General features: G+C 43.8%; 1 protein-coding gene across 1 annotated transcript in view; it reads left to right on the forward strand.

Annotated features, from left to right (window-relative positions):
- The window catches only part of si:ch211-210g13.5 (inactive phospholipase C-like protein 2), a 58724-nt gene that overhangs the window by 15821 nt on the left and 19379 nt on the right, over nt 1–23524 (forward strand). The window contains exon 2 of the mRNA XM_034538705.1: nt 17697–20183. Coding sequence (XP_034394596.1) covers nt 17697–20183 — 2487 coding nt within the window. The remainder of the gene's footprint in view (nt 1–17696; nt 20184–23524) is intronic.

Genomic DNA, 23524 nt, shown 5'->3' on the forward strand with positions numbered 1-23524 from the left:
AATATCTCCGTCGTAATCTTCGACACTGAGGGAGACAAAAGCAGGCTGCTCATTTCTAGCCCACAACTGTTGACTTTGCGGGCTGAAATGACGACTGTTGGTGGTGCAGATTCGATTGACAGCTGAGGGACACATGTTTGTTTCAAACTAGTTAGGCATAGCCCTGCCCCCGCTGCTGCAAAGACCCCTGTTTGCTTTTTTATTCAAAGTGTGTCACATATTGTCCACATTGCACCAACTTGGCCCCAGCGTGTCCTTGGGACCCCGGCAATGCCCCAGCCACGTGTGAAGGAGATGGGTTGAACCGCTCTGGAGATATGCGATGGGCATGCAAAGACACACGCAGGCAGAGAGACAGATTCCTTTCCTTACAGTTAGATTGCTGGCCGCGGTTATTTCCAGTTGCCTGTTTTTAAAATGAGAATCTTGTAAAACGGGTCTTGCATAATGATGGTGTGAAAGCAGCTGGACACATTGCGAATATGCAAAGGTCTGCAAATCGAGGGATATAGTACATATCAATGAGACACATCTCTCCTAAACTCCCTCAATGCAGGAGACGTATATATGATTATGGTCACGCCTCTAGTCAAACATCCATTGTGTGTCACGGTTCTCATCAACTCCCCCGAAAATGTTCCTTGACAGAAGCCTGGCAGTGCCACCTGACCAGTGATTCTGCTGTTGATTTAAATTTGCACCAAGCAGGTTGTAGTGGTGAAAAACCAGCCTGCAACGACACCCATAAGCCTCGTCAAGCCTCAGCCGGGTAGAGCAACCCCTCCATGCTCTTCATGACCAGGGAGCAGGCCATTCGATTAAAGATAGCACTGTGGTGTCAGGCGCCACTGAAGCCAGAGCAAACTAAGGTTATCATGTCTACATAACATGTAGACATGATAACCATGACATTTGATGTGAGAGCTTGTTTTTTTTCTTCTTTCTCATACAGGTCTAGTTCCAGCTTGGTCTGGTTTAAGAGCATGACAGAAAGTGAAAGAGGATGTGATGGGAAATAGTTTTCCCTTCACTTAAAAAAAAAAAGCAGAAGCTGAAAGCTGAACAATCAGCCAGAAAAAGTGGCGAGTCGGCTGTATTTGTGTGTGCGTGTTTGTGTGTGCGAGAGAGAGAGAGGGAGAGAGAGAGTGAGAGAGAGAGAAGGGAAGACGAACATCTGTGAGGTAATGCCTCATAAGGTTTTTCTCTGGGTGTCTGGCTTTGTTTTGGAGGAACGTTGTGAGGGGGTGGGGGGCGGTGTCTGCTGGAAAAAGAGACAACCGAAACAGCTGGAGCTGGGTCCAAATGACGCACAGGGACCCAAAAGGCAAAGAAGGTGAAAGATGTGCACGTTCTGAGGCTGGTGATGGATATTGTTTTCACCAACTGATGTGATATTGTGCAGGCTCGGGTGAGTCTCACTGTATGCTCTGCGTGCTCGCATCATGCTGACTCAGCACTCGAAGGGAAAGAAACACCGAGAGTTAGAGAGCCTATAAGTGCACTAATGTCCTTGCCGCTGTTGAACTGAGCTGAAACAGCTTTCTATCACCCCTTTCCACCCTTCCACCCGTCCATCCTCCGTGATCCAATTCAATGTGAAAGAACTGTGTGCGTGCAAACGTCAATCAACCCTGGCAGGTTGATGAGAACATCCAGAGAGTGAGTGTGATTTCATTTTGTTTCTTCTTTTCGTTTTCTTCTTTTCTTTGTATCTCTGCATCCTGCCAATGCCCCCTATTGCTTTTTGCATCAGTCTGTCCTTTGACACGGTCAGAATGAGCCACGGTGCTGGACAACACACAAGCAGGCCCCCGCAGCTTCACTCACCTTCTCTCACACTTCCATCAACCGGTGTATTGATTCTCCCCCCCCCCCCCCCCCCCCCTGCATTTTCACACTGTTTGGACAGAGTTAAAACAGGATGACTCATTTGGCCGTGTCCATTGTTTTCCTCATGCACCGGTGGTATACACTTGGATTGGTGTCCTTGAGACCTCCTCTGCTCAGCTCGGGGACTGAATGTACTAGGCTCAGTGAGTGGGCTCTGCAGCCCCCCCCCCCCCCCCCCCAACTAGGCTTCTGGCTGTCTAATAACACATCTTTTTTTCCTGGTTGATGCTCATCATCCACAGCTATGTCCCCATAGAATACTTTTCATTTCCATGTAGAATCAGGTGATGCTTAGAAACATAATCCTCGTGGAGAATGTGGAGTAAATATTAAATGCTGAAGGAAGGTACGTGAAGAATGAATGATTGAATTTAAGGTTTCACACGTGTATAACACATATTTGAACATGGGTTAAAAGTGATATATACGGTAAAGTACAAAGAGTTCATAAAAGGTTGAAATATGTTTCAACATTTTTTGACGTTCCTTTTTCTGTTGACTCTTGAGTCGCTGACCTTCTTTGAGTGTAAATTAACACATGAAAGGCATTGATGAGTTGCTACGCAACCAGGTCACTCTATTAACCCCTTTTGTACATTTCTCTCGACATCTCAAATTATTGAATATTTGAAGCAATGCCGGATGAACACAAGCAAATTACGGTATAGTATTCAGTCTTATAGCACATGATTAGAGTATGTATTTCACACAATAGAATTGAACCGCAACTCTAACGTAACCGCAATGTTGAATCTGCCCTAACTATGCATGCAGGACATGAGATATGATAAACAACAGTTGGACCAAAGGTACTGTAGAAATTAATTTCTACAATGACAAGGTATCACAAAAGTAGAGTCCAGGTTTCAGTTTAGTTCATGCCAGGAAGAAACAACATATCAACAATGAAAGATCAACCTTTATATTTACTGGCTGGTTTGCTGGTTTTTCCTTCAACATCACTTAAAGGAGTAGTTTGACATTTTGGGAAATAACCATGTATCGTTGTTTTTTTTGTTGTGAGAAACTTCATACCACTCTCATAATCTCCATAAACAAATATCTGTAAATAAATGCAGAATCTGTAGGCAACAGGACACACTTTTGGTATCGGTACTGTTCTGATTTCCTTTTGTAATCTGTTTGTAGTCTGAGTCGTATCGACCAATCACGTTTGAGCGAAACGCGCAATCTCAGAACCCATCGGCTGTGGTCTGACGACTTGCTTTTTGAACTGGTTATGTATATGAAACAATCTGTCTTTCAACTATTCTCACATCTCAAGTTGCCAATCAGGCTGCAAACAATGACCAGATTAGTTATCTGGATATCAGGTGCCTTCAACAGAACCGCAAAAGTATTAGCGGTTGCCCCCAGAGGCTAAATCATCATCAAGTAATGTGATATGATTATTACCAACCCACATGGCCCAATTTGGAAGATTGGTGTGGTCCATGCAAGGGCGCTGAAAGTAGCAACTCAAGTTGGTCTCTCGTCTCTATTAGATCCGATTTTAATTCCAAGGAGAGGCCTTTTCCCATGTGTCCCGAGTTCGTAGATCATCCCCCACATAGCTGCTCGATGACTTGTTTTTTCCCCTCGCAGAAAAGCCGTCAGCTTGGACAACAAGTGTATGCAGTTAAAGCCTTCGTCCTTGCCGTGACATCAGTGTTTGTAGTTATTCCCAGCAGACTATTTAGATTGAGGATTGTTCTGCAGCAAAGTACATCACAGGTTCGGCCTTCCTCTGCTTCAGCTGAGGAGCGACGTGATTGCCTTGACATTTGTCACTTATCTTGAGAAGCCTCAAATACATAATCAAAAATACAGGACCGCTTGCTGCGCTGAATATAATATATGGCAGATTGTATTTTCACTTTGCACAGCCATTACTCAATGTTATTACTCATAAATATTAAAAAGACACGATATCTGCCGCGAGAAAGGTGTGAGGACGTATACATTTAGATTCGTTTAGAGGCCAACAACCCATCCTCGTTGTATGGTGTGCATGCTGTGAAACAGAATGTACTTAAGACAACAAGGTATTGAGTCCAGTTTGACAATATTTTTGGAAAGATAGGCTTCTTAGTCTGCATTAACACATGTTAGCTCTTCATCTAGTTGTATAAATGTCAATAGGCTAAGCTTCTTCAAGAATGAAAACACAAAACGCTTCATCACAAAAGGCAGGCTACTTTAGCGCTCTATTCACCCGCGTATTTCATCTAGAAAAAGTTCTTCTGTACTTCTGTACAACTTTCAAAAGGTTCACGACAGGTTCCCATGTATTTTGGACTAGCCCCCTGTGATGAATCTGGGCTTTGACGGGATGAGCAGGATGAAGGGATTCCCCAAATGGAGCTCCCTCTCTGTTTACATGACCGTGTAATTTGGGAAGGACCGGAACAGCAGCAGCTACAAACAGAGGAAACGCACCCAAACACAGCATATTCTTATTAACTTTCCCTTTCTGGCAAAAAAAAAAAGTGCTTTAAAATGCTCTCATCTGGCATTTCACTTTGCATTTAGATGTAAACCATTTAAAAACTCTGCCTGCCTGTGTTGCCATGTGGAACGAAGCTATCTGCCGTACCGCTTCTGAACTCCATTAGCCTGGCAAACCATGTCAGAATCAATCCATGAATTATCATTTAATTAACGTGTTGAGAATATGTACAAAAAAATAAATAGTATCTATTTCTTGTATTTGGTGAGTGGCGTTAACTTTACCTGCTCATAATTTCACTGTTATCTGTCAAAGACAGGTTATGTGATTAAAATAAAAAACTGCTTAGTTTTCCCTGTAAAAAGGTCACCGCTGATGAATTTCAATTACTCGATACGCCAGAAATGGGCAGTTGATCGTAATCTCGGTTGGAACGTATAGTCAACTGCACTTTGATTGACAACACGTGCACACTGCTTCGCTCATGAGAACAAAATGTGTGTGTGTGTGACGGCAGGCAGATGAGGCTGATGCTCAGGAGGCACAGAGTGTTTTGTGAGCAACTCCTCTCTGCTCCTCTCGGGCAGAACAACTATATGAAACGTATTCATGTGTGTACGTACTGTATGTGGTGTACGCGTCCTGCCTTTTTTTGAAAGCGAGCAAACCTTCGTCCCAGAAGAAGCGTTGAGGGACACAACATTACGTTTGCCCGCTGATGACAATCCCACAGGATTATTTCAGCGGGCTGTTTTTTGTTTTAATATCTCCTTTATGTTTGATCTGCTAATCTGCTGAGAATGTGCATTATGTTGTGTGTGTGTGTGTGTGTGTGTGTGTGTGTGCGTGCGTGAGACACCTCTTGTCCTTCAGGTGCCCTCCCAATGCAAACAGAGATATAAAGGGAAGTTATTAACATGTATGCCTAGAGCATAACATATGCGCAATGCAAGAAGCCCTCACATGCCTCTTCCCAACATCCACTGCAACCTTGTGGTGAATCTTTCCGTGTTCTCATCATCACCTCGCTGCAGTCTTGCACTACCGTTAACTCCCTCCTGCACACAGAGCCTGTACAGTGGAGCAGTGCAGAGCTGGTGTTGCTGTGCTCCTTAATGAGTGTAGTAAATCAGCCAGGATGCTCACAGATGCTGCATGTTAAATCACAATAGGCTCTTTGTACAGGAAGTGACAAAAGGGGCTTCCACTTGCACACCTAATTGAACAACTTGTAAAAAGCGCACATAGTAGACTACTTCACTACTTGTTTTTTGCATACAACCAATCAATATATATATATAATTATTATTTTTCATTGTTTACTGTATTGTAAGCCACGGTTGAGCTGGATTTGTAACCGCAGGGGGAAATTGTTTATTCCCCCTCCCACCCCCACCAACCCAAAGCCTTCAACAGTTGTTCTGACCCTGGTTCTTCCTCCATGCCCTTGTAACACCCACTCCAGCCTGGTATGTCAAAGCAGCTACTCCGCAGTGGGGTTTTTATTTTCCCCTTTTCAAGGGCATTGAGTACCACACTCTGCACTTCTCTCTCTCGCTCCATAATTAAGCAAATACCCAACAAAAGCCTTTTTTGTCCTTGGAGAGATGTGAGTAATGCTGTGACTTTGGGCATAGTGTGTACCATTGAAATAAGGCCACCATTGATGTGTGCTGATTCAGGATTTAATGTACCATCTCTAAAGAATGTTAAAGGAAGTGCGATTTTCATATCTTTTTGATTATAAAACAGGTCTTAGTGATACAGAAATACTGTGAAAGCCTCTCTACGCTCAATCCATGGAAAAATACACCGCCCGTAAACAAGCCATCAGTACGAACTGTCTCTGGTATTTCTTCTTTCGTTAAGTAATATCCTTTATGTAGTAATCCTAAATAGATTCAGTATTATCGCCTAAAAGGCCATTACAATCAGTCACTTCCTGTTTTGCTACTGCGTTTGTTCCTTTTGGTGACGAGAGGAAAAGTTGAAGAGCCTTTGTAACTGTCCATGAAAGGTTTGTTTTAGTTGATGAAGTACGTTTTGTTTTGAAAGGTTAATTCCTTTTGCAGAACTCCTGATGAACATGTCGCAATTGTCTTTTATTCTCATCACACGGTAGCATTATGGACATAATGACAATGCAGACAGATTGCTGTAGCTTTGCATAATTGCAAGCTCTACCTCAGGTTGCACAACCACAACTCTCCTTTCTCCAACTGGATTACTTTACCTGATCAAGACATGGATTATATTTTATTTATTTTAGTGACGTTAATATATGGTGACTGATTGCAGGACTTTTAACACAGTGGTTGTTTAGTGAATGGGAGAAGGGGCCAGTGAAGCTGGGAAGTGTTCACCACCTTGGTGGTGTGGCTTCCGGGCACCAGTCTCCAAGAACCGGGACCAGCTCCCCACAGCGAGGGGTAATGACAGGGTCTGTGGGCCCGGCCCTGGATGGTCCTCCTTTTAACCCTGATGTGGTTGCTCCTGTAGTCGCTGAAAGCTTACACAGTTCTTTGTGCTCTACATGAAGAGATAGCACAGCAGAGGACCAAAATAACTTCACTTCACTCACTTATCAAACTCATTTTGGTGCTTCCTCCATTTTATACGGCGTCTCTGGGAGTGTGTGTGCGTTTGGGATCTACATTGGCTCGTGAAGTAGTGCATTACAGAACTCGTACAAACACAAAGAGGTTACACATAAAGTGAGTTTGACTCCATTTGGCCAGCAAAAAGAGACATTCCAGACTCTTCCAGTTTATCCTTTTCTTTCATTAATGTAGTATAAAGTTCCACATCACCTCAATACGAAAGTTTTCCCACCCAAGAACTCTTGAGAATCATGTTGCGCATTTAATTTGTTAATTGTTTCGGTGTAACACTCTTAAGAAAAGGGGACAGCGTGAGAAACGACGCCGGTCACGGTGACACTATCCTCTCCATCACCTTCACATGACCTTCAGCAACAAGAGCATGTCCATGCCAGGATAGATAAGTTCAGTTTAATGTGTCGGCCAAGGCTTTTTAGTGGAACTGGGTCAGCTTGTATCGAGACCTGGATATCAGCGTGGCTTTCTTACGCATCCTCGTCACATTCACCTCCCCTCCTGCGGTTCTGTTCTCTCCCAGGGAATCCTCACTCCCCTTCTTCCCAGTGGAGGAGTGAGGCCAGACCTAAAAATAGGAACCGTTGTTCTCCCTGCCCTTCCCTTGCATGTCAACCGCCTTCTTCCTTCCTGACGAGTCACCCAGTGTGCACCCATTTCTATATCTTCTGCCGATCCACCATCTTGTATCAATCCAGTCCGTTCATGGTGGTCCTGAGTTTCCTCACTGCAGTCCTGTCAGTCAGATTCTCCGGGCAAACACAAAGGTCACCTTCACCCAGAGCTCTTCTGCAAAGTGGGCTCATTGAACCACTCTGGCCCCGTGTCCTCCACCCTCCCTCCACTGTGCACTTACTCAATCACACCCACTTCCTCCCATGTCCTACATTCATCTCCACGACTGGGAGAAAAAGAATGAACCTGTTATTCATCGAGATCCCCTCCCAGCTCCTACCAGTTATTACCAGTCTGCCTTAACCAGTGGTGGAACCCGTATCTTTTACCCAAGCAAAAGTAGCAATTACACATCACGGTGGTACATTATTATAATCCTGCATTCGCATGACTCATTGTGCAGAATGTCCCTTGGCAGGGTTAACAGTATTATTTCATATTACAAAATTAGATTATTATTACTGATGTGTTAATGTGTAAGCAGTATTCTAGTGTGGTGGGTTGAGGTGGAGCTACTATTAATTATTTCACATTGTTGGATATCGTGTTTCACAGGCACACTTATTTTGTATCTTAAATATTGTTGTAAAAAAAAGTCAAACGTATATAGTCCAAGTATTCTCAACCAATTACGTGCAAAGGAGAATGGTTATCTAATAGAGAAGCACAGGGAAGGAGCTGCGGAAGGTGGCCCATCCTCCTGCAGATAGACAAGCCGGTGCAAATACCGAACCGGAGTAGTTTTTTCCTCACTGGAACAGTCCATGAGTTGGTTTGCCAGCCTCTTGACGAGACAGAAGGAGCCCAGCCAAGGATCAGGCTCACGGGGATTATTTATAGACTTGAGTGGGCTTCAGGGACGCAGGCGTGGAATGTGTCAGAGAGAAAATGCATCATTGATCAAAGCTTGCTCAGAGATGTAGTCTTATTTTTGCCAAACGCTGAGCAGAGACGGGGGTTTGGAAGAAAACAATAGCCTTTACCAAAGGCTCCATGTGTGCAGCACTATAGTAAGCCCAGGCGCCTGCTCCTCTACCCACACAGAGTCCTCTGCCCCCACACAGGTGACTGGACTTCACTCAACACGTGCCAATTTTAGCCTCCCTCATCTCTTTCTCTTCACCGGCATCTAAATAGCTTCTCAGCTCTGGAAGTTTAAAACACATACACGGTGGGCGTTCGGAGAGTGAGTGTGCTGCACCTGGAGGCAGGTGTGTACCTCCAAATGTGTGCGTTTTACAGTGAAGCAGCAGTCTGTGTGTGTGTGTGTCTGTGTGTGTGTGTGTGTGTGTGTGTATAATATATATATATATATATATATATATATATATATATATATATATATATATATATATATATAGGTTTGTGTGGTGATCCATGAACAGCACAATGCACATCTGTCAGCGGACAGTGCAGGATGCTTCTCTCCCTTTATCTCCCCCCCCCCCCCCACTCTTTGGTCCCGCTCAGAGAGTAGAGGGGGGGGGGAAGGAAAAGCGAGATGAGATGTGTGTGTGTGTGTGTGTGTGTGTGTGTGTGTGTGTGTGTGTGTGTGTGTGTGTGTGTGTGTGTGTGTGTGTGGGGGGGGGGGGGGGGGGGGGGGGTGTAGCAGAGGTGTCCTGTACTGCAGCAGCAGCCGCACAGCACTCTGGTGGCAGACAGGGGGCATTTCTCTCTCCTAGCCATTCGCTGCATTGCAGGCGGCAGTCAAGGTTATGCCTGTGCGGCCGCGTTGTTGTGAAGTATCGAGGATGTCGAGGTGCGAGAGTGAGAGTCAGTGCGAGAGACAACGATTGAGCTCCGGGAAACTTGTGGCGCCGTTGTCCTGTAATGGTTTTATTTATAAGCATGGAACCTTCAAGCTCAGACTTGCAAATCCCACATCGACGCCTCCAATAACACTTGATGTTTGTGGGGCTTTAAAAAAACAACATCACATATTGCTTTCTTTTTTTTTTACGCCGCAGAGATAACATCTCTCTTGTTTTCCTCTTTCTTGCATAGTTGGCTTTAATCTTTTGGCAGGCTGTCATTTCATACGAGCATTGTGTCTGAGATGGAGGGTAAATGCTGCGGAGATGTGTGGCACATGGACTGGCAGGGTGACATTTGTTGTTAATCAGCCTCCTGCTCATCCTCAGCTCCCGCTGTCTGGCTGTGATAAACATGTCAGTCTCAGCCTACCCCGCAACACTAAGGACCGCAGGCTGTATATAGTCGGCGCTTCAGAGACGTCCCGTGCAAAGTTTCATTGGAAGTGGATCAGAGGAAGGCCACATCTGGTAGCGTTGCATATAAGAGCCACTGCAACATTCTCACTTCCTGTTCAAAGTGAGCTGCAGTCTTACAGAGACACAGAGAAGACACAGGAGAATCTGCATATTGTTCACATCCTGTGTGTGTGTGTGTGTGTGTGTGTGTGTATGTCTCCATGTACCCATAAGAATTCCTCTGGCTTTCCCTTTTGTTGCGTTCAGGCAGACGTTTCAATGTGAGCCGGATCAAAACAGCTGCCAACATTTAGCAAGTCTGACCTAGTCAAACCTAGACCTAGTCTATATCTATATATAAATATATATATATCAGTATGAGAAAGAAACAGAGATGGTAAGACAGAACAAATTAAATCAATTCAGGGACCAAGAGATGCAAAGATTGAGTGACAGTAAGAAAGACAAAGTGGGAGAGCAAACAATAGTGAGGGAGTATAAGGATGAGCACTAAAGAGAAAGGGGAGGACTGATGACGAGAGCTCCTGTGGTAATTACTCTCCTTTCATCGCTCATCATTGGGTGTTGGACAAACACTTTCATGTCACCCTCCACGTCTTTGGCAAACACGTCCAAGGATCCGGTTGGGAAATGAGAAAAGCACTGTGGTAATGAATGTAATGAGAGGAATGCTTTGAGATCAGACAACACAGTTTAATTAAAGCAATGCAGACCACGAGGGAGTATTAAACATAGTTATATCTCATACAGTAGAGCTAGCTGTGAGAGACTTGGCACACAACTAGACTGCTGTCAGCTAAAAAGCCTGCATCTCCAATTTCTCGACTCGATTGTATTTGTCTCTATGTGTGTGTCCTGTGATAAACTGGTGACCTGTCTATGGTGAACATCTGGGATCGGCTCCAGCCCCCCCGCACCCCTAACTAGGACAAGCCGTTCCGATAATGGGATGGATACACAGTTGTCCATGTGCAATGAAATTCAATTAGTCTTTTGCTCATGTAGAAATACAGCAAAGCCTCATGCATGATGTTCAAACTAACATACCTGGACTCCCTCATCAAAGCTGCACGAGATAAGAGCATATCTTTCTTTTTTATGCCTTTGTTTTAAGGAGGCGTGATATGGATCAGCATTTTTGCCGATACGATCACCGATAATAAAATGCTTCTCATGGCCGATACAATGAGATAACTGATCATTTTGCATGTTTGTGTTTAGTTCATGCACACCTGAGGGTTAGTGAGTAAAGGTGGATGATTTAAAATTCCATAGCTTTGACCTCACCAAATCTAACTGACGTCAGTTTTGTAACAATAATAAAAAACAGATTTTTCAAATGTTAATTCATTCTTTCTTAATTAAAACTTCTTCACCAGCAACGGCAGCTTTGGCTCTCTAGTCAGCATGCTGCTCTTCTCCTTCTTCTCCTTCTCGTGGCACCCAAACCACTTGGCTATTGTGTCCTCTTCTTAACTGAGACAACATAGTTATATTACCCCAAATTAAATAAAGTTGTTTTAATAGTCCTTTTCATGCACAGGAAGTAACTAATCCATGCCTCACAAATTAATTTGTAGATGTATGGGTGGCTCCGGTGAGGATTGAACCCTGTAATCTCGGCAGATTCTGTTCCGGGACACTCGTGTTATCTGAACGGGGGCACAGAGCTTTGCATAGTTAATGGAGCAGGTTTGAGATATAAATCATTAATATGAGCTGATAAAACAACCTTCAAACAAATGCCGCTAAACCTGGGAAAATAGTGGAGATTGAAAGGGAATCCTGGGACAAACAAGCCCCTTCCGGCCCGCCCCCCCTGCCCCTCTATATACAAGGATTATTCTGTTATTATTTAACACAGCTTCTACAGAATTACAGACATGGCCTGACAGACACACAATCGCTTAAAAGGACTGGGAGCTGAGGTTAACTGCGGGCACCTTGCCTACGGAAGAGGATGACCACAGACTGACAAGACAGGAAGTTGATGTGACTTGACCCTGTAAAAGAAAAGAGTCTCTCTCTCTCTCTCTCGCCCTCCCCCTCATGCTTAGCAACAAGCATGCCCACATGAACACGCTCAAACTCACCTGAACTGAGCTTATGAAATAGGTTCTGGGGGAAATAATTGGCCCCATTGGGGATGTCAGGCGATGGAAAGCAGCTGGGGAGAACGAGTTCGGCGTGACGGAGGAGCCACAGAAGAGCTCAACGTCGGTGTGCAATTCAAATGTGCGATGAGCTCAAAAGGTGCAATATGATCTATGACAAATCTTGTAGACGTGTCGCGCTAAATGTTTTGAGTGGTCGCTGGACAAATGCTGTTTGACTGAATTATCAGCCGGACTGCAGCACTTTTTTCTGTGGTTCCACAGCTCGATAGCATTGACTTCCACTCTCTCCGTGGGCCGGTAATTAGTGAGACTTCTTGGTGCTCTTTAGCTTGTTCAGAGTTCTCTTGGGGAATTACATTTATTATCCGAGCAACGAATGAGTTTTAACGACAGAACCAGCGCTTTAAATTCAAGGTAAGTGTTCACAATGGACCACGTGCATGAAAATGTGTATTCATTCGTGCACCGGGACAAACGCAAGGGATTCTCACATCCCCTCTCCGACATTCGATTTTCTCACCTATTCACACGTTATGTTCGTGTTCGGCGAAAATTGCACAAAAATGGTGCGATGAGTTGCATGACGTGCGGCTGAGGGGTACCGCTGTGAGAATTAAAGCAGTCGCCCACATGAGATTGCAAGTGACAAACGGTGACAGGCCCCACTCCTCTCTCCCCCTGACTCTCTTTCCCTCATCTGTCTCTCTTTATTCTCTCCATCCCTCCCTCGCCTCTCCAAACTCTGTATTCAATTCAGAGACGCTTCATGAGCATGACAGAAAACAATGGCGTGTTGCCGAGGCAACATATTGTATTTATCTCTGCATCCCTCTTCTTCTCTCTCTTTTCCCTTTATGAGGATTTAGTTTTCCAATTTGATTTAATTAGCTTTATTGGCATTGAGGTTGCACAGCATCGTAAAAACATCTCAACAAATCAAGTTAGCATTAGGCTCGTTAAAGTTGCTCTCAATTTATGTCAATTGTTCCTTCTTTCACTCTTTCTTGCACACTCAATCTTAGCCTACATCCTCTTCTGCGCTCTCTCTCTCTCTTCCATTCTCCATTTATGGATGACTCTTTCCTCTCAGATGTGGGGAGTAAAGTCTGTTAGAGGCTGAATTATGTCTGCCCTGAGCTGTGGCAGGATTCAGATGTCAGTTTGTGTAACCATCTTGGATGTTGGAAGTGTGGTGCCTTGGGATAGTGGTGGGCAGCCCAGGCTTGAGGAAGGGGGGCAGGGGGTGGGGGGTGATGGCCTCCTACCTACCTCATCCAACTTTACTGAGTTGTGAAATCATTCCAACCAAAAGGACAAACTCTTCTACTGCAGGGAACGATGTTGGGTTTCTTCCAAAAATAGAAAAATATACATTACTGTCACTTGTAAATTTAGTTTGTGCAGTAATTAATTCCTTATACATCATCTTGTTGCATTGTCTCTTTGGTAACACTTCGGTAACACTTTCCCATCAAAATGCAGTGAGCGAGTGTATTTGTGGTGTCTGTGTGTTTGATTTCTTAGTGTTTGACATGTTTATCTGTGCATTTTATGTTTAATGTGGCATAGCTGTGACTATTTGTCTGTCAGGGTGTTCTATAGACATTGATTCTATGATCCCCCGGCACACATGCAGGCAAACACAACAGACATACTGTGACTCACATCTTGGAGAGCACGTCATCAAGAGGGCTCTGCTTTGCATCCTCTGTCTATATTCTCCATTACCCACGCTCCCCTTTCGCCTTATTCACTGATTCACATTGCACACACACAAATGACATAGTAGCTCTGTGGGTGAGAGGAACTGAGCCATGCCTGACTGCTTTCCGCAGACCCCATTTTGGAGATGAGATAGGATATGAGAGGAGCAGGAGTAGCGAGTGGCAGGCGGCCAGCCGAGCCGTGGAGACGAGGTGGGATTGGTTTGAGGTTTGGTGGGATGGGGAGGAAGTGGGCCAGCGGGTAGGGAAAGAGGCAGTATGTCCAGTGTCCCACAGGAAGACCTTTAGTGGAGAGATCAATCCTCCATGTGTTCAAAAACAGGTTGAGCAGCTCAGTATGATATTATATTTTTCAGTCTGAGGGGGAGAACTTGTAGTTAGTTTTTCTTGTGCTTTCTGACATAACAAGAGATCAGGCAACAGAGGAAGAAGCTCTTGGGGGTATTTGTTGGGGTGCTTGTGTTGTACCCACACAAACATACACACCCTCTGGAGATGAAGCCAGCATTTTTGAAAATATCTTATCTATTGTGCCCTGCTGTATTATTTGATAGAGTTATTATTTTAAGAATACTCCAACAGGCAACCTGAGCACTCACGTTGCATGAATTGCCTTCCTGGTTATTCTTTTGCAAGTCCATAACCTATTTTTAAATAACAGAGTGCAACTGTATTGTGAAATTACACTGGGTCTCCTACTAACGACAGCTACTATAATGTATCACATCCCTCTAGTCTCTCACACTTTGAGATGCTCACAAGATGCCGAGCATCAGGGTGAGACACGAGTGACTGGAGTGTGACATACCGATGCCCTTCAGATGATGTTGGAGGGCACGTCTCACAGCCTGCCCGGCTGCTTCACCCTTCCATCAGGGAGTGTTTGACCCTGCCCGGGGCGACCAACGTCACCACAGAAGAGGGGATGGGGGAGGTGTGGAGGACTACTGAAATACCCACACATCACTGCAGCAACAGGCAGCCAAGCCAGAAGCACTTGAGCACACACACACACACACACACACGAAATACTGACATCTTTACCAGGAAAGACCCCAGGGGCTGTGAAGGGTGAGAAAGTGCAACAGAAGTGCCTCCAATCAAGGGGAAAAACGATGGCTGCATACAGGAAAATATAGATGCAGAAATAAAAGAACTGAAAAAATGTGTATTCAAAATGGTTTTTGTTTCTCTTTTTTGGCCCTGACCGTTATTTTTTAAGCATACATTGTACATCCTCAACACACAGACAAGTGACTTGTAATTTACCTCTAGATCACCAGCCTTATGATTTTGCAATAAAATTCCCTAGATATAATACATCTTCATTTGCGTGTACAATGTCCATTAACAGACACATTTTCCCTACTTGGTTTTGAGAGGCTGGAGCTGAGCAGTATGTCATCCTACCTCGCTGTCCAGCCAATTGTAACAGCATGTTAATGAGACACAAGATTACCCGTGCACTCTTTGACCCTGTGTGGCGACAGCACTTCCCTAAAGAAGGCCTGGAAACAATCAAGAATGAACAGATCTCCCCCTCTTTCCACTTGCTCAGGTTGCTTTCTATCTCACAGAGCGCTTTTCACATATCCCCAATTCCCCAGTCAATGTGGTAGTCCATGTGACGGATTTTTGCAAACAGCAGAAGTGTTTTGGAACTGCTTTAAAAAATTTACTAGATTTGTTAACTTGCGGTTTTCTCTCTCATGAGGTGAAAAAAGCAGGCTAGTGAAATAAAACATCAGGACATTTAGGTTGATTACGGCCGCCAGATTTATCTTTCTCAGCAAGCCCTAGGATGTGTTGGAGCGGATGATTTATTGGAGAAATCAAGAGCATGATAAAATGAGACAAAGCTAGGATTAGCATCAATGCGGTGGTCTGTCTGCCTCTCATGATAATTGGTTGACAAGTTCTTTACACTCCAAGGTTACCGCTATGACAGAGTTGGAATTTTATTATCCTACAGCTGAACCAACAATTCCCTTTCTTACCTTCACAGTCTTGGCAAAGGCACATGCACTACCATGTGCCTGGGGATCTTGGCATAGGCTCTCACAACAATTGCATGCAAATACTTTATTGAGAGAGAGATTCATGCCTTAATAACTTTATTTTAACATAATAAGCAAACCGTAAGAACTGGGTGGTCCCAGCATCATTGGGCCACGGCACACCATCTGGTGTCAGACCAACGGGGGTAACTGAAAAGGTATTTGCGTCCACATGAAAAAATTATTCAAGAATCTCTATTACAGATTACAGATTTGTAAAATATGATATTGAGTACTTAAGCGTATAGGGTAAAGAGCTGGAGGTCGTAAAACAAGAGCGATGATCATGTCATTCCTTCGGCTTTGCTTCAAGTGGTGCTCATTAATCGCAATGAGGTGCCGGGTGTCATCTGGCTCGGACCCTCAGATAGAAGATTGATGGTCCTGAGGGATTTCACTGTGTCTAGAGTTGAACCATGCTCAAGGGAAATCCATCAGACCGGCATAGGCAGTCACGGCCCTGGAGGGAAGACACACTCACTCCTCTGTAGCCCTGGGGTCCTCTGCCCTTTCTAGCTTTTCTTTCTTCAAACTAAAAGCAGTGAACAGCCAACAGTCATGTTAACAAGGAGGATTAGGTGACTTTGGTCAAATTGGAGGTATTGCAAGTAATCAAGTATCACCACGTAACTGTGCGAATAGATGTGTTCTCAAAGTTCTTTTGAAAGAAAATGTATCCTTGTTTTGAATTTCAACAAGGATAGTCTCAAAGGCTTTGTGCCCAGAATCTTGTGGATTGGTTTATTTTTGATTTTGATGTCCTGTTATGTTATATCTATGTGGTATGCATTATTCAACGAGCCTATTTTCCAAGCCCTTCACCAGGCCATCAGCATGCAGGCTGTCTAGCTAACCACAGCCTTGTGTAGAAATAGGGCAGTGCTGTCTGTCTGCTTTCTGCCAGCTAGGCTCACAACCTAAAAGCTGCAAAGGCAGGTGGTGTGTGGTGCATCTGTTTTAGTTCGGCTTTTGCCTTTATTGTCAAGTTTCCAAAGATATTTCACATTTCAATGTCTATGGAATTGCCTGGCAAAATATGTATTTATGAGAGGTTGCCCACAGGATGAATAATTAACCACATTTCATTTGCAGTTATAATGTAACTTGAAACAGATATGAAAGCCCTTACATTTGTTTGAGAGATGAAACCATTGTGAGTTGAGCCAAGCCAAAATGTTTTTTTGTACAGTTTTGTACCCTATCATTAAAGCAAGCAGCCCTGTTTAAAAAAGAAACCAACCTCATGCCTTACAGTATATTACGATCTGTCTGAAGTTACTCTGCCTTCACATGAAGTTCTGCAATTTAAAACAATGAGCTGAATAATTAGACGAGGAGATGTGTATTTTAAATTAGCATATTATTATCTCTGAGGCTATTGGTCAGTCATTAATATATTATAAAAAATTATGTTTTTTTATAAAGTAAAATGTCAAAGAAGACCCCTCATCATGCCCATCCAACTCTGTGTCCCATCTTCATAAAGTGGGCTCTAGCATGTTGGCTCAGTGCTGGGAAGAAAAATATTTACATTAAGCTTTTGACAACTGGGTGTTTAATGGCTCACATTAATATAATCTATTATGTTTATGCATTCAGCAGCTCAATACAATTGATTTATTCCCATAAGTAAACTGTATTAAGATATTAAGCTGCTGAATGCATACATGTATATTAGGTCCCTGAACATTTTAGAATCATATCTGCTTGTGTTTAGATTGAGGAATTTTCTTTTAGGTTTAAATGTGCATATATATATAGGTCATATATATATGTAGAGACTGGCTAACTCAGTCTCCTTTTTCCTCTTCTATATATTATAACCTCACTGTAGTGTACTCTTCTCTTCAGATACAAGATACAAAGATACAGATCAGATACGATGTGTAACCAAGAAATCCTTCTCTACCCCAACCCTCCCCCCTTTTGTTTTTCCAGGATGGCTCCAAACAGAGGCAGGTGAGGAAGAAAACGGTTTCCTTCAGCTCAATGCCAAGTGACCGCAAGATCAACAGCACAGCTGCTTGCATGGCCTTTATGATGGAGGGTTGTGAGATGAAGAAGGTGCGCTCCAACTCACGCATGTACAATCGTTACTTCCTGCTTGATCCAGACATGCACTGGCTCCGTTGGGAGCCATCCAAGAAAGATTCAGAGAAGGCGAAACTGGAGATCAAGGGAATTAAGGAGGTCCGTTTGGGAAAGAAAACCCCAGTTCTGCGCAGCAATGGTCTCTCAGATCAGTTCCCTGATGAATGCGCCTTCTCAATCATCTATGGGGATAACTATGAGTCCTTAGATCTGGTAGCCAGTACAGCAGATGTTGTCAGCACTTGGGTGATGGGCCTGAGGTATCTGGTGTCTTATGGCCGGCATACCGTGGATATGGTGGAACCTAGCCAACCGAGTCTTCGAACATCTTGGATTGGCTCAGTGTTTGAGCTTGCAGATATGGAAAAAGAAGGACACATAGACCTTTTCAGGGCCACCCAGATAATCAAGGGGCTCAACCCTGGAATGAAGGAGTCAAGGATAGAGCTGAAGTTCAAGGAACTCCAAAAAGCTAAAGACCAATATGGTGAGGCAATTAACATGGACACCTTTGTGGAGGCCTACTGTGAGCTCTGCACACGACCAGAGATCTTCTTCCTACTGGTACAGTTCTCCAGTAACAAGGAATATCTGGACAGTAAAGATCTGATGCTCTTTGTGGATGTGGAGCAAGGTGTGGAAAGTGTAACAGAGGACATGTGCAGGGATATTGTTCAGAAATTTGAGCCATCTGCTGAAGGTAGGGAGAGGGCCTACCTCTCCATTGATGGCTTTACACACTACCTCCTCTCCTCCGAATGCCACATCTTTGACCCCCAGCACAAACGTGTGTGCCAGGATATGACCCAGCCTCTGTCCCACTACTACATCAACTCATCCCATAATGCCTCTCTTCTTGAAGATCATTTTTGGGGTTCGTCAGACATCAGCAGCTACATCCGAGCTCTAAGAATGGGCTGTCGCAGCATTGAGGTCATTGTATGGGACGGCCCTGATAATGAACCAGTGGTGTATGTGGGTAGTTCTGTAGCCTCACATCTTGCTTTTTCTAAAGTCCTGGATATCATAAACCAGTATGCTTTTGAGAGCTCTGAGTATCCCCTGATTATCTGCTTAGTGACCCACTGCTGCATCCCCCAGCAAAGGGTCATGGCACAGCATATGAAGAAGATTCTTGGAGACAAGCTATTCAATGAACCCCCCAACAAGGAGGAAAACTATCTACCCTCCCCTGAGAAACTCAAAGGTAAAATCCTGATTAAGGGCAAGAGGCTTCCGCCCAACTGTACTGACACTGAGGGGGATGTGACAGATGAGGAAGAGGGTCTGGAAATGTCTCGACGAGTGGGAGCTGATGAAAATGACCAGTTAAATGGCTTAGGTTACAGAAGACTCAGACTGTGCAGGGAGCTCTCTGATCTTGTATCTCTCTGCAAGTCAGTCCAGTTTAGGGACTTTGAGATCTCAAAGAGAGAGCAAAAATACTGGGAGATTTGCTCCTTCAATGAGGTAGATGCAAACAGGTTTGCCAATGAGTTCCCAGAGGAATCTGTTTGTTATAACAAGCGCTTTCTCTCCAGGGTATATCCCACACCTATGAGAATTGATGCCAGCAACATGAATCCCCAGGATTTTTGGAAGTGTGGCTGCCAGATTGTGGCCATGAACTTCCAGACACCAGGCCTGATGATGGATCTCAACCTAGGCTGGTTCAGGCAGAATGGCAACTGTGGGTATGTTATGCGGCCAGCCATCATGAGAGAGGAGGTGTCCTACTTCAGTGCCAATGCTCGGGACTCACTGCCAGGGGTGTCAGCTCAGCTTCTTCACATCAAGATCATCAGTGGGCAGAATCTGCCCAAGCCACGCGGCTCTGCAGCCAAGGGTGATGTGGTGGAGCCCTACATATATGTGGAGATCCATGGCATCCCAGCTGACTGTGCTGAGCAAAGAACCAAGACTGTGTCCCAGAATGGTGACAACCCAATTTTTGATGAGAGTTTTGATTTCCAGATCAATTTACCGGAACTTGCAGTACTGCGCTTTGTGGTGTTGGATGACGATTACATTGGAGATGAGTTCATTGGCCAGTACACCATCCCATTTGAGTGCCTACAGCCAGGCTATAGACATGTCCCCCTCCAATCTCTGACAGGAGAGTTCCTACCCAACACCACTCTGTTTGTCCACGTAGCCATCACCAACAGACGGGGAGGAGGAAAGGCACATAAGAGGGGTCTTTCTGTCAGGAAGGGTAGGAAGGCCCGAGAGTACACAACCACCAAGACCACAGGGATCAAAGTAGTGGACGAGCTCTTCAGAGCTTCCACCCAGCCCCTCAGGGAGGCTACTGACCTCAGAGAAAATGTGCAGGTAAGAAACTACATACTTAAGTTAATTATGAAATATAATCACAAAACCATTATCAATATTATGTGTGACACCATGGCTACATTCTGTTTAAGTGTTTATGATGTTGATCACTTAGATATAATACAATAGATGCAAAAACAAAAAGGTTTCTTAGAGCTACACTGTTATAAGACTCAGTATTTGATCCAGGTCACAACTCTATTTCCAACATATCCATGTCTCTGCACATACACTCAATAAGTCAGTTTTCTTTTATGTAAATGCAATAATAGAGTAACATTGGCAGGATCATCAACATCCTAATGTTTATGCTCTGCAGACCCCTGAATATGCTGGCAAATCCATATGGTATTCTGAACATTATGTTATCTTATATTAAAGGATATTCACACACTTTTATAATTATCTGCATATTGGGTTTTAAGTAAAGATATGAAAGGACAGAAAATGGTTTTCCACCTAAATAAAACTGCATAACTTTTAGTTTCTTCAGCAGGTTCAAACTAGTGCAAGTCTTTCTGGTTGGACTTATTTAATTTGCTGTTGTGGATAGAGGCCTGACCCTAATTATTTTCTATTGATGTTGTCGAAGAGGACAGTAATAAATTGACATTGCTGTACCATTATGAGGTTTATGACTAGTGTGATCATTAATGAGGAACAAGCTGCTGTGCAATTCTGTAAAACTCCTCCAGATGATCAAATGAAGATTAGTAACCATGATGTATATTTGGCTGATGACCAGTAGCAGAAGCCTTCCAGTCTATGTGTAATTTTGTTTGTAGTGACTGAAGGTTGTGATACAAAACTTGTTTGTTTCGAGGGCTAACAACATTAAAGTGCTGTACACTTTTAACTGTTGACACGACTCCATCAACAAAGCTTTTAGAACCTAGGGAAAAATATGTAAATAGATTTGTGATAGTAAAAAACTGATGAGATCTAATGCAATTATTTTTTATTGCACGTCTTAGAATGTATGTAATAGGGATTTGACAATCCAATAACCAAACAATCTCACTTTAAAGATATGATGGTAGGTAGGCAATTCTGATTACTGATTGTTTTGTTCTAATTTCCTTGTGCAAGAGTAGCCGATCCTGGAAGGATTCAGCAAAACCAAATATATGTTACTGTATAAGGAGACATACAGTTAGACATACTCATGTGTATTCTGCCAGAAGCTAATGTTGCACACAACTTTTTATTTATCAGGTCATAAATACCAGGGTCGTTCCATCTGTCTTCAGTCTAATGGCACAGCAAACAAAAAACCAGACCAAACTAAATAAGCAGAGATGTGATTACAGATCCTGAGGCATGCGTATCATACATTTTTTAGTTGTGGAAGTAGGCAATGATCTGAAAGAGGACATTATTTTTCTCTCCAAGACACAGAGAATTTGGTTTCTGTTTCAGAGGGGAAATTGATCCTGTAATTTCAGAGTCAGTAACACCAGAGCCTGCATGGGATATTCATTTCAGGAAGGTCATTTCAGGAAAAAACATTTGAAATAATACTGCGATTACAAACAAATAATGGACAATGCTAACCAAAGCGTTTTCCCATGAGGTATAAAAGATTATAATATTTGGCCCAATCTAAAGTGTTGCAGCCCCTAACCCAGGCTTATAAAACATGTATTGAAACTACAAACAATTAATTTAAGGTACATATTTGATCATCAAAGGCATGTCACATTTCACCACTGACTCTGTTCTGGAGCATTGAATTATATCTCAGAACATATGGCTTTGGAAAGGAATCTGAAGGCATATATTTAAAAAAGGGCAGTTCATGATTGGATGTGACTCAGTGTCTTTTAACCTGATCAAACAACACAGGCACCACGGCCGCTCTCCAAGCCACAATATCCTCAGGTTTGAAATGTAAATTTTTGTTTTTGAAATGCGGCGATAAAAGAAATGAAAGAGGTGAAGTTGAGAGGAAGGCTTTAAAGAGGATACATGAAGAACAAGGCCTTTGCCTTTTAAACGTAAAACACATTGACAGTTGTGAAAGCTTTGTAGAGGCCAGCTGTGTGGAGCCTGATGCTTTTAATCTGAAGGGAGCTGGAGGGCAGAAGTGGGGGCTGCGGCCAACGACCCACAATGCAACAACCAGGCCAGTTTTGGAGTTATCCCCACCTCTGACTTGAAGCCAAGATTAGAAATTAACGTGAGAAAGGAATGCCTTCGGAACTCACACAAATCCCTGATGTCATGGTATACAACTTTGGCCATGAAAGCACACACACACACACGCACAGTCAAAAGTGTAATGTCACCTCACTCAGCTCTTTTAGGACTCCTTTTATCCTGAAACAGCCAAGCTTCCTGGTGGTATGCTTTGAATAATGAATAATGACCGAAAGTGTGTTTGACTATTAAAATGACTGAGAAGATCCATGAACATTGACCAGTGGGCAGATATAATAAGGTTGCCATGTTTTGTATGTGGATCCAGGCATCGAATCAATTGTTTCTGTGGGAGACTTGAATTAAGTCATTTCCGGCATTAAGTGTTGGTGGAGGAGAGCTGCCAGCCTGGAGTTTCTTTTAATGTGCTAAACAGTGTGCGTGTGTGTGTGCGTGTGCGTGTGCGTGTGTGCAATCATCGGCACAATGACCATCACTCAATTCTGTGGACCAAAGAGAAGCGGAGCGATACACAGATTAAAGCAGAGAGAGAGGGGGGGGGGGATAGAGAGGGGTGCAAACAGAAACAAAAGCAGTGTTGTAACCGGACATAGAGCTCTCATTTGGGGGATGTTAGAAGGGGAGTAAAGTGGGGGAAGGGAGTAATTAAAAACCCAGCCTCTTATTAGTGTTTTTTTTTGCACCATGGAAACAGTAGAGCTTGTATTGCACAACAATAATTGAAGAAAACATTCACACATGCATGGAATAGTACAAAGCATAATGAATGCTAATAACTCTGACTTCAGAACCACACTGAGACGTAAACACATGCAGTCACACACATGCTTGTAGGTCTCACACGCCAGGTTTAATCCAGCACCCCAGAGCTGTCCCTCTTCCACCATTGTGTTCTGTGCTCAATGGCCCCAAGAGCTTTTAACTGTGGCTGAGGCACAGCATACAGATTTCAACTGCGCCCGCTGGCCACCCTCTCCATCGACAGAAAGGCCGGGCCCCACAGTGACAGCACATCCTCTGGGGTGGGGGGTGGTTGGGTGTTTTTTTCTGGAGGTCTAGCCCGGGGAGACAGCTGGTTCCCACACTGCAGCGTGTGTCGACGGATTCCCGAGTACCAACACTGGCGCTCTTTTTCTCTCTCACGCTCTCTTACCTGCCTTGTGTTTTGAACAATTCTCATA

The sequence above is a fragment of the Cyclopterus lumpus genome, chromosome 8 (assembly GCF_009769545.1).
Source record: "Cyclopterus lumpus isolate fCycLum1 chromosome 8, fCycLum1.pri, whole genome shotgun sequence".
Taxonomy (NCBI): domain Eukaryota; kingdom Metazoa; phylum Chordata; class Actinopteri; order Perciformes; family Cyclopteridae; genus Cyclopterus; species Cyclopterus lumpus.